The sequence below is a fragment of the Nerophis ophidion genome, linkage group LG19 (assembly GCF_033978795.1).
Source record: "Nerophis ophidion isolate RoL-2023_Sa linkage group LG19, RoL_Noph_v1.0, whole genome shotgun sequence".
In the NCBI taxonomy this organism is placed as follows: Eukaryota; Metazoa; Chordata; class Actinopteri; order Syngnathiformes; family Syngnathidae; genus Nerophis; species Nerophis ophidion.
The window spans coordinates 40,903,332-40,916,077 of record NC_084629.1 but is presented as its reverse complement, the minus strand read 5'-3'; the positions used below and the strand labels follow the sequence as shown (position 1 = coordinate 40,916,077).

Sequence of the window (12,746 nt, the reverse complement as noted above, 5' to 3'; positions counted from 1 at the left end):
CTGTGTATCTTACAATAAAAATCCCGTTAGCTTTGGTATAATTTACAATATTTTGCGGAGCAATATTGGAACATGTCTTACCATTAGCAGAGTGCAGGAAGTCTGCTAATAGCTTCCGGTCATATTTACAGATCTTCAGGTACCAGCAGATGGCGCAATTGGACCTCATTGTATTACAAAACAATATACATATTTTAGCAGGAATTTCACTCAAATAATCAAAGTATTTTTTATACCCTTTACACATATATATATATATATATCTTGATTGGATCATCCAGAGAATAGTGCTCGATACCGTGGTAGAGCGCAATATGTAGGTGTTGGAAAAATCACAAGACTACTTCGTCTCTACAGAACTGTTTCATGAGGGGTTCCCTCAATCATCAGGAGATTTTAATGGAAGCATTCACATACAATGGTTTATATAGGACACAGAGTGGGTGGGTACAGGCGGGCGTAGGGGTGTGGTGATTGGCTCATGTGTTACCTAGGAGGTGTTTCCGTCTGTGGCGGCATGTTGAAATGATTTCACTGCGCTTGTTGAGGGATGACAGATCTGGCTGATATATAATAAACAGTTTCTCTTTCAAGCATAGGTTGCATCTTTTCTTACCACTGTTGTAAGGTGTGCTGGATGCAAGAATTTGCATTGTTATTGAATATTCAACATTATTGTCTTTGAGGTTCCAAATGTGTTTGCTGAGTTCTGTAGAATTCCGCAAAGTCTGGTTTCTAAAGGAGGCCTTGTGATTATTCCATCTTGTTTTGAACGCTCCTTCGGTTAATCCTACGTACGTGTCGGATGTGTTAATGTCCTTGCGTGTTACCTTTGCTTGGTAAACGACTGATGTCTGTAAGCACCTTCCGTTGAGAGGGCAATCAGGTTTCTTGCGACAGTTGCATTTCTTATTGATTTCAGAGTCATTTAGTCTGTGTTGCTTTGTTGTGGTTTGAAATGATTTCTTGTATGTTATTCATACAGCTGTAGTTCAATTTAATGTTGTTCTTGTTGAATATTTTTCTTAGGGTGTTGCCTTTGGGGAAGTGTTTGTCGATCAGAGTGAGGAACTTGCGGTCGATGTTGGTTGAGACGTTTTTGCTGAATGGCGGATTGTACCAGATGATGTTGTTTCGTTTTCTGCTCTTTTTTGGTTGGTTTCCTGGAGTGGGTTCATAGGTGAGGGTGAAGTTGTATCCTTATATATATATATATATATATATATATATATATATATATATATATATATATATATAAGGGGTGGGCAAGTTAATGCGCTAATTACGAGTTAACTCATCAATCTATTAACGCCGACAATTATTTTATCGCACATTTGCGTATGTTGTTTACATGCTTTTATTTTGTTAACGCCTAACAAGATGGCATCTCCCGCACGGGCTTCGGCATGGAGGGGCTCTTGGTAAAGATGGAACATTTGGCAAAAATACCGGACAATTCTGCAAATTTCCTGGCTGGCTTACAGCGTGGTCACTCCGGGATCACTTACGACCGCCAGACAATTCTGGATGTGGATAGATCGGGCCGTTTTGGACTTAATGAGGCGTGCTTGCTAGACCGGCTAGCTAGCATGGGAATACTTTGCCGGCTACATCCAGCGGCCTGTGAAGCAGCGGAGTATATGTGTTGTCTGTCTATTTATGAATAGTTATTTAATTCCCTGGCTCATAACATCACAATATAGCACCATGCATGTCAGTGTTGTTGAAAACTTACACTTAATATTTTTTGTTTTAAGGATTAACATTTTTTGTTGTAAATTATTATGGTTCTGAAGTCATGTTATATTTTTTGTAAATAAGACACTTTTAGTTTACTATAAAAAGGGCAATTTATTTTCTTTGTCACACCGTTATTCTGGCGAGATTTGGTGATGTGTTTGGAGTTGAAGACATGCAAAGGACTTTGGGCCATCAGCAGCAGTGGGGAGCATTTGGCTAGCTGAACAAGGTATTTGTCATATTGTGTTGAAATGTTCTGTATATTTGTGGAGTGCATTGGTTTGATTTTTTGTACACCTGTGTGAACCTGCGCTTCCGCCAGAGAGAGAGAGGGCGAGTGAGTGAGAGAGAGAGGAGAGAGAGCCAACTGCGGCCTAAGGAGACGTGACAGTGGAGCAGCTTGAACCTATGAGTTATGGTCTAGTTGCTGTCCACTTATTCAGCATCTAATATGGTAATATTTCAGAAAAACGCTGTACTATTCTATTATTCAATATGTCAGCTTCTGTTTTTGCCGGACGTCGGAGCACAGCACATCAATTGAGCACGGCACATCAATTCCGCACAGAGCAGAGCGGATCGTGCGGGACAGGAAGTAGTGTACAAAATACAAAATAAAACACTGGGTTGATTTTCAAAATAAAATACACTGTGTTTACGGCGGATCACATTTCTCTCACTGTGAGAGAGACATCCGAAACGGTTGAAATGTGAACAGTACACATCACTAGCAGCAAGTGTTGTTGTACTGGAAAATCATTTATAAACGCAACTTCATCACACACAATACTCCACTATGGAATTGTTCTTATAGTAAAATGAGAAACAAATCCATCTTTGAACAGCAATGATTTGAAAAAGGCATTTGGTCATTGATGCATTTATTGAAAGATAAAAATATTTTATTATTTGAAAATTTCCTCAAGCACAACCTGGAACAAGAAAAATACTCATAACTTAAGTTTCCATTCTTTCTAAGGCAAAAGAGTTAATTTAAGAAAAAAAAAGACAGAATTGACCACTTAAAGTAATATTTTGGGTGTTGTTTTGCAATTGAAGACAACACTTGTCGGTTCTGTGACTGGGAAACACAATAAACATTTTATTTTAAGAATGTATGCAAAGGAAATCTCTGTGGGATGATGTACAGTGTTGGCTTTTGCCTGACACTCCAAACTTTGAATGATATTGATGTTGTTTTGGGGATGTTAAGAAAATTAAAAAAAACATTAAAAAAAATGTTTAAAACACAATACTGGATTTATTTGATATATCCACAAATGTAAGTTTGTAAAAACAAAACTATTCTTTCACTTTTATATTGCATAAAGGTCTGGGAAATAATCCCAACACAATCATCATAATACAGAGTAATAACGATAATGAAGCAAATAGATTAATACAGAGACCCAACAAATGATTCATAAAGTCAGACATTTTTGAAATTGTATAAAAGACAACTGTTTCAATGATGTATAAAGTAAAGACGCCGTGGCGCAGTGGGAGAGTGGCCGTGAGCAACCCGAGGGTCCCTGGTTCAATCCCCACCTAGTACCAACCTCATTGTGTCCTGAGCAAGACACTTCACCCTTGCCCCTGATGGGTGCTGGTTAGCGCCTTGCATGGCAGCTCCCTCCATCAGTGTGTGAATGTGGAAGTAGTGTCAAAGCGTGAATGGGTGAATGTGGAAGTAGTGTCAAAGCGCTTTGAGTACCTTGAAAGAAGAAAAGCGCTACACAAGTACAACCCATTTGTCATTTATTTAGATGATAATATGCTTCCTGAAGTGGTCCAGAAGATGTTTCAGATGTGAAGCAGTACATATGTATATCATAGAAAGTTGCTAATCTATGGGATTATTAACAATTAGAAATACAAATATGTAATACTTCAATATTTCATATGAATAAGTCTAAAATTGCATGACGAATATATATATATATATATATATATATATATATATATTAGGGATGCACCGATTAATCGGTAACCGAATATATTCGGCCGAATATGGCAAAAAAAGCCACATTTGGCCTTCGGTGGAATGAGTTAAGAACAAGGCCGAATAGTGGCGTGTGACGCAATTTTTTGACGCGGTGACGTTGGGATATGTTGTGTACCTGTATAAGTGTATGAGGTTACAAGCACACACTTAATTGAGATTTAGTGGGGCCTCTGTTTACACCATTAGCCTGTTGTGTAGGCTACCTGTATAAGTGTATGAGGTTATAAGCACACACTTAATTGAGATTTACTTGAACCTTCTGTTTACATTATTAGCATATCTACTGTGGCTAAGCAGACTTTTGCCAAAAGGACAATAATTCATTTGTTGTGGGTTTATCCACTTTAAAGCACTTTATTTTTTTTGGAATGCATGTTTTGTTTGAAGGCCTCATATAAATGAAAAACTTTGTGCTTTTTTTGAAACGCAAAGGCTACTGGAATATTTAAAAAATGTAAATATTCAATAAAAAAATACTTTATTTGAAAAACGTGTCTAAATATTTATTCTAGGCTATTTATGCAATATAAAAAAAATTGTGAAAAACTGCATTGATTATTCGTTATCCGATATTCGGCCTTCGGCCAAGCGTTTAAGTTTTATTCGGGTTCGGCCACAAATTTTCATTTCGGTGCATCCCTAATATATATATATATATATATATATATATATGTGTGTGTGTGTGTACATACACAAACATGTTTATTGCATGTAAAATATGTATTTTACTGTTTACTCTCACCTTTTTACTCAAAATGCTCTGTCCATTTTTTAATAAAAGTACATAATGTTGCATATTAATGCATGTGCTTGACTGAAAAAAGCACTAATATAAAATATCTAATTTATAAATGTAGAATCATATTAAACAGATTGTTAGACAAACAACAATGTCACACATGTTATATGTGCTGATGTTGTTAGAAAGTCCGAATGAAAGTCTGGACAGTTTATTTCAAATCCTGCAGTTTGATTTGCTGCTGCTTTTCTCACCAGCACACTTGTGTTTCTTACACTGCTACTTAGAAGACAATCTTTCACCACACACACTGCAACTCAACACTTTCTCTCTCATCTGTCTTACAAGCTTTGATGGCTCACAAAAGCTTCTGTTGCAGATTGAACAGGAATGTGATTTTTAACAAGGGTGTGTTCTAGTGTGTTTTTTCAAATTCTGATTTTGTGTAAAACCTTTACCACAGGTTGAACAGGAAAAAGGTTTTTCACCAGTGTGTTTTATCATGTGTTCTTTTAAATTCTGACTTTGTGGAAAACCTTTTCCACAGATTGAACAGACAAAAGGTTTTTCACCCGTGTGTGTTCTCATGTGTACTTTCAATTGTTTACTTACAACAAAATCTTTAGCACATACTGAGCAAGAAAAAGGTTTTTCACCCGTGTGTTTTCTCATGTGTACTTTCAAATGGGGACTTTGTACAAAACTTTTGCCACAGATTGAACAGATAAAAGGTTTTTCACCAGTGTGTATTCTCATGTGTATTTTCAAAAGTCGACTTTCTTTAAAACCTTTACCACAGGTTGAACAGGAAAAAGGTTTTTCACCCGTGTGTGTTCTCATGTGCACTTTCAAATATTGACTTTGTGTAAAACCTTTACCGCAGCTTGGACAGACAAATGGTTTTTCACCAGTGTGTATTCTCATGTGTTCTTTTAAATTCTGACTTCGTGTAAAACCTTTACCGCAGATTGAACAGACGAAAGGTTTTTCACCCGTGTGCGTTCTCATGTGTACTTTCAAATTGCGACTTTCTACAAAACCTTTACTACAGATTGAACAAAAAAAATGTTTTTCACCAGTGTGTGTTCTCAAGTGTGATTTCAAATGGGGACTTTGTACAAAACTTTTGCCGCAGATTGAACAGACAAAAGGTTTTTCACCCGTGTGTGTTCTCATGTGTACTTTCAAATTGCGACTTTCTACAAAACCTTTACCACAGATTGAACAGGAAAAATGTTTTTCACCGGTGTGTGTTCTCATGTGTACTTTCAAATGGGGACTTTGTACAAAACTTTTGCCACAGATTGAACAGACAAAAGGTTTTTCACCGGTGTGTATCCTCATGTGTACTTTCAGATAAGAACGGGAACCAAAAGTTTTGTGACAGGTGGGACATGTGAAGCGAGTGTTGTCAGTGTGACATGTTGCATCATCTTTAGAGTCTTCATCATCAGTGTGAGAAGAGTGTGAGGTTGTGTCCTCACTATCTGATAGTGGAGCTAAGAGCTTGTCTGCTTGTGATCCTCCACAGTGGTCTCCATCAGCTTCTGTTGTCATGTGTTGTGTTGAGCTGCTGCTTAGAGGCTCCCCCCCTCCCCTCTCCTCACTCTCACCTTTCACCTCATCATCTTCGCTCTTCACAGGGACACCAGTCACTGGGAACGCCTCCAACCATTTAGGCTGACTGATGGCCTCTTCCTCCTCTTCCTCTTTAATGTGTTGGGAATGTGGTACCTTGTCTTCCTCGTGTATGTGGGGGGACTGTGGTTCCTCCTGCTCATGGGGTAGAGGTTCCTCTTCAACGTCTGCGGGACAGGAGAAAACAAACGTTCTTTAGAAAAGTCCAGCTTTGCTCAAATCAAATCCACTTTACTTATGAAGCACATTTAATATTTACCACAAAGTGCTGTACAATAGGCAAGGCCAAAGGAGGTCAGAGATATATGTTGGAGCGAGGTTGTTTAGACATTTGAAAACAAATAGTAGTTATAGTAGTATAGTTGATTCGGTAGAGCCCAGGGAGCCAGTGAAAGGACGCGTATGGGGGTGATGTGCTCCCGTCTCCAGGTCTGTGTTAGCAGACCAGCCAGCAGAGTTCTGCACCAGCTGCAGGAAGGCGAGGGAGGCCTGGCTAATGCCGACGTGCAGGGCATTGCAGTAGTCAAGACGAGTGGAGATAAATGCCTACGTACAGTAGTTGTAAGTGCCGAGGGGAGGGAGAGCGACTTGGACTAGACAACAAAAGTTCTGTTTTATTTTCATTTAGGCTCAGGAAGTTAGCTGAAAGCCAGGCTTTAATGTCAATGAGACGTTGGACCCTGTTATTTTGTGCCATGGGAAAGTAAATCTGGCAGTCATCGGCATAAAAATGAAATACTGTGCTTCCTGAAAACAGAACCAAGCGCAAAAAAAAAAGAGGGTCAAGGATTGTGCCCTGGAGGACCCCATGTGGTAGAGGAGCTGTGGAAGACAAAAAGTTAAACTCCTATCGGTCAGGTACAACCGGAACCGATTGAGGGCGGCGCCCTTAATGCCCACGCAGTTCTAAAGACGAGTGATTACGGTGTCGAACGCAACAGACAGATCTAAAAGCACCAGGACAACATATTTGCCAGAATCTGCTGACAGGAGGATATTGTTAGAAACTTTTAGAAGTGCTGACTCTGTGCTGTGGAGGGCTTTGAAACCAGACTGGAACAGCTCAGTGATACCGTTATCCTTTAAGAAGGGCAACAACTGCCTGTAGACAACCTCCTCTAATATTTTTGGAAATGTATGGAAGATTAGAGATAGGTGTGAGATTGGAGAGGAGAGAGGGGTGCATGTTTAAACTCTGCTGGTACTATTCCAGAAAAGAGGCTACTATTGATCATGTTAAGGACGCTTGATCCAATAGTAGCAAGTACCTCCTTAAAAAACATTCAAAAAAAGTGGAATGAGGTGAAATCTAATGAGAAAAAGTTGCAATGTTGACACAAAGCTGCCATGCAGGCAGTTTTTTTTTTGCCTTTTGTCTTTATTTTCTTTTTTTCCCCCATTGCTCAAACAAAAAAAAAGGACAAAAAAATCTATGTTATAATAAATAAATAAATAAATGATAAATGGGTTGTACTTGTATAGCGCTTTTCTACCTTCAAGGTACTCAAAGCGCTTTGACACTACTTCCACATTTACCCATTCACACACTGACAGAGGGAGCTGCCATGCAAGGCGCCAACCAGCACCCATCAGGAGCAAGGGTGAAGTGTCTTGCTCAGGACACAACGGACGTGACGAGGTTGGTACTAGGTGGGATTTGAACCAGGGACCCTCGGGTTGCGCACGGCCACTCTCCCACTGCGCCACGCCGTCCCTATAATGAATTATCACCTAAAAATGATCACTTTAAAATATTTTATGTGGAAAAAATATTGCGTATGTTGTGTGGTTGCCATATAAAAACATCAAAGTTTTGACAAAAAAGCATAAAATAAACAAAATAATAGTTCAAACGTAAAATCGACAGATATATCGGAAGTTGATCTTGAAATGTAAGTGTTTAAAGTAAAAAAAAAAAACGAATAAAAATGCATCACTTTATGGGTTAGGAACCTTTCGGATCTCAAATATATTTAGTAGGATTTTATTGAACTTTTCACTGTGATTACTCCAAAATATTAAATAATTCAAATCAATGGTGTCCTGCATTATTGATCTTTGAGGGCTTTAATTGCTAAATAAAGGAACTCTCCTGAAGGAGAGTACTATCTATCTAAATACTGCATATTTCAGTTTTACTATAAAAAACAAAGTTGTCTTTGACAGAAAAGGCATAAAATCTTATTTGTTTTACTTTATAAAAACCTCAAGTTGAAATAGGGGATAGGTTGATTGGCAACACTAAATCAATCAATCAATCAATGTTTACTTATATAGCCCTAAATCACTAGTGTCTCAAAGGGCTGCACAAACCACCACGACATCCTCGGTAGGCCCACATAAGGGCAAGGAAAACTCACACCCAGTGGGACGTCGGTGACAATGATGACTATGAGAACCTTAGAGAGGAGGAAAGCAATGGATGTCGAGCGGGTCTAACATCATACTGTGAAAGTTCAATCCACAATGGATACAACACAGTCGCGAGAGTCCAGTCCAAAGCGGATCCAACACAGCAGCGAGAGTCCCGTTCACAGCGGAGCCAGCAGGAAACCATCCCAAGCGGAGGCGGATCAGCAGCGCAGAGATGTCCCCAGCCGATACACAGGCGAGCAGTACATGGCCACCGGATCGGACCGGACCCCCTCCACACGGGAGAGTGGGACATAGAAGAAAAAGAAAAGAAACGGCAGATCAACTGGTCTAAAAAGGGAGTCTATTTAAAGGCTAGAGTATACAAATGAGTTTTAAGGTGAGACTTAAATGCTTCTACTGAGGTGGCATCGCGAACTGTTACCGGGAGGGTATTCCAGAGTACTGGAGCCCGAACGGAAAATGCTCTATAGCCCGCAGACTTTTTTTGGGCTTTGGGAATCACTAATAAGCCGGAGTCCTTTGAACGCAGATTTCTTGCCGGGACATATGGTACAATACAATCGGCAAGATAAGATGGAGCTAGACCGTGTAGTATTTTATACGTAAGTAGTAAAACCTTAAAGTCACATCTTAAGTGCACAGGAAGCCAGTGCAGGTGAGGCAGTATAGGTATATATGTATGTATATATGTATATAAAGGTATATACAGTATAGGTATATATGTATGTATATATGTATATAAAGGTATATACAGTACAGGCGTAATGTGATCAAACTTTCTTGTTCTTGTCAAAAGTCTAGCAGCCGCATTTTGTACCAACTGTAATCTTTTAATGCTAGACATGGGGAGACCCGAAAATAATACGTTACAGTAGTCGAGGCGAGACGTAACAAACGCATGGATAATGATCTCAGCGTCTTTAGTGGACAGAATGGAGCGAATTTTAGCGATGTTACGGAGATGAAAGAAGGCCGTTTTGACGCTGAGATCATTATCCATGCGTTTGTTACGTCTCGCCTCGACTACTGTAACGTATTATTTTGGGGTCTCCCCATGTCTAGCATTAAAAGATTACAGTTGGTACAAAATGCGGCTGCTAGACTTTTGACAAGAACAAGAAAGTTTGATCACATTACGCCTGTACTGGCTCACCTGCACTGGCTTCCTGTGCACTTAAGATGTGACTTGGTCCCTAGTGTGTGAATGTTGTCCGTCTATCTGTGTTGGCCCTGCAATGAGGTGGCGACTTGTCCAGGGTGTACCCCGCCTTCCGCCCGATTGTAGCTGAGATAGGCGCCAGCGCCCCCCGCGACCCCGAAAGGGAATAAGCGGTAGAAAATGGATGGATGGATGGATGTAGCATTTAATAAAAAATAATAATAATAATTTCAAATATGTTTAACATTTTAGTGACTGGGACCCTCTATGCTCCACAGGAGCCCTAAGGATTAGAAAAATAATCCATATATTTTATTAAGGTTTGAAAATGCAAAAAATATCCAAATGGCCCCCGCATGCTTACATTTTTCCGTGTTCGGCCCTCTGTGGAAAAAGTTTGGACACCCCTGGTCTATTGGAAATGACTGCTGCAAACACGTCATGTTCATGATGAAATAAGTGAAGTGAATTATGTTTATATAGCGCTTTTCTCAAGGGACTCAAAGCGCTTTACATAGCGACACCCAATATCTAAGTTACATTTAAACCAGTGTGGGTGGCACTGGGAGCAGGTGGGTAACGTGTCTTGCCCAAGGACACAACGGCAGTGACTAGGATGGCACAAGCGGGAATCGAACCTGCAACCCTCAAGTTGTTGGCAGGGCCGCTCTACCAACCCAGCTATGCCGCCCCAAATATAAAGTTAGTAAAGATGTGAGAGTAAGAAGTCAACAAACCTGTTCTGTGTAACATAACTTGAGGTTTCTTGAAAACAGCGTCCAGTAGTTGATGTTGTCTCTTCTTCTCTTTTGGCCGAGAAAGTTCCTCCTCGTACTCTGCTATGGTTCTTTCGCACATTTTCACACAACAAAGCTCCTCCTCGTACTCTGCTGTGGTTCTTTCGCACGTTTTCACACAATCTCAACACTTTACACTCACACTTGATCTTAACTAAGTGACGTGTTGATCAAATCCGCGTCTCTTTGTTAGCGGCTAACAAGCTAAGCTAACTAGCATGCTAAGCTAACTAGCGCGCTCAAACAACTAGCCAGCTAAGCGGGCCTAATAATGTCCAAAGTGGAGTTGACGCTGACAGGGAGGATGAATAAAGTGTAGTTAGTAGATGTGCCGAGGCTTAGAAGTGTGTGGAGTAAAGGAGGACTTTGCTGCGAAGCACATTTCCTCCACGCATGCGTCACTTAGTTGTGATGATTTGCGCTAGTAGGTTATAAGAACCACACTACCCGGCATGCAACAGTAGTGACGAGCATGCGCGGTAGCCCCATTTATTACAATTACACACATTTTTGGTTTTACACTGTATGACCAAAAATTTGAAAAGGAATTCTACCTTTGCAACCTCATTATTTTATTAGCTAAGTTTTACATTCATAAATGTAAGTTTCTTAATACCCGTCCTATCTTTTGTGCCTTTAAAAAAGATCTGGAACTTTACATTAAAACGCTCTCTACCTCTAAACAACAAAAAAAACCTGTGAAAACGATGATGCTGTGTTTCAAATTTAAGTTGTTTGATGAATCTGAATAAGCCTACGGCTTTGCATTTTGTTTATTATTTATATATATATGTTTGTATTCTTTTTTTATTATTTTGAACTTACAACCCCCTGGCGCTGTTTTGTACTGTTTTCATAATGTTTTATAATGTTGTATATTGTTGTTTGTCTTACTGTTTGTAATTGTTGAAATTTATAAATAAACCTTTAAAAAAAAAAAAAAACAATTACACACACAACACAATAAATAATAGAATAGAGAATGGAATATATCTTTATTGTCATTGTACATTTGCACAACGAAATTGTATGCAAACTAATTCAGAGCAAAATCATACTTAAAACCATAAGAACATAGATAAATAGATAAAATACCAAGCATACAGCTCACGTGCACAGTCCTTATTGTTATCTTGTGTTCAGTGATACTATTGCTCTCGGGTAAAAAGTGTTTTTAAAACGGTTTGTCCAGCATTTTATTGTCCTGTATCTCCTGCCTGAGGGCATCAGTTCAAAAAGTTTATGTCCAGGGTGAGATGGGTCCTTTATGAGGTTTTGGGCCTTTTTGAGGCACCTGGCACTGTACAGTTCATCGAGAGAGCAGTTTTTATGACCCTCTGAAGTGCATTCCTCTCTGCCACCGTGCAGCTGGCGTACCACACACCACATGCAGTATGTCAGCACTCTCTATTGAGCAGCGATAGAAAGACACAAGCAGTTTTTGAGACTGATCGTTCTTTCTGAGGAGTCTCAGAAAGTAGTCTTTGCTGTGCCTTTTTGATAGTCACTGAGGTGTTCATACTTCCTCGATCTGGATGCCCAGGACCCTGAAGTTAGAGACCCTTTCTACATAGTCCCCATTGATGTACAGTGGTTGGATGTTTATTTATTTTTTTCTTCCGGAAATCCATGATCAGCTCCTTTGTCTTGGTGGTGTTAAAGGGGGACATTATCAGCAGACCTATGTAAGCGTCAATATATACCTTGATGGTGCAGAAAAAAGACCATCTATTTTTTAAACTGATTTCCGAACTCTAAATGGCTGAATTTTGGCGAATAAAACGCCTTCCTGTTTACCACGCTGGAGGCGATGACGTCAGAATGTGACGTCGCCGAGGTAACACACCCACCATTTTCATTTTCAACACATTACAAACACCGGGTCTCAGCTCTGTTATTTTCCGTTTTTTTGACTATTTTTTGGAACCTTGGAGACATCATGCCTCGACGGTGTGTTGTCGGAGGGTGTAACAACACTAACAGGGAGGGATTCAAGTTGCACCACTGGCCCCAAGATGCCAAAGTGTCTGCCGCCAGACCCCCATTGAATGTACCAGAGTGTGTCCACATTTGACCGGCGATGCTAAGACAGACATGGCACAGAGATGTATGGATAACCTGCAGATGCATTTGCAACGATAGTCAACGAAACCACAAAGGTGAGTTTTGTTGATGTTGACTGCCAGCTAATCGATGCTAACATGCTATTTACCGGCGGTGCTAAAGCAGACATGGCACAGAGATGTATGGATAACCTGTAGATGCATTTGCAACTATATTACGTTTCCTTCC

The 12,746-nt window shown here is 39.8% G+C and overlaps 1 protein-coding gene across 1 annotated transcript; it reads right to left on the bottom strand.

The window, feature by feature from the left end:
• Nucleotides 1–2,604: 2,604 nt before the first annotated feature.
• On the bottom strand, nucleotides 2,605–10,897 carry LOC133538399 (gastrula zinc finger protein XlCGF57.1-like). Its single transcript, XM_061880000.1, has 2 exons — nucleotides 10,395–10,897; nucleotides 2,605–6,289 (listed from the first exon to the last, which is right to left on the bottom strand). Exons 1-2 carry the CDS (start codon nucleotides 10,513–10,515, stop codon nucleotides 4,884–4,886), a joined length of 1,527 nt encoding a protein of 508 aa, XP_061735984.1. The 5' UTR covers nucleotides 10,516–10,897; the 3' UTR covers nucleotides 2,605–4,883.
• Nucleotides 10,898–12,746: the final 1,849 nt, after the last annotated feature.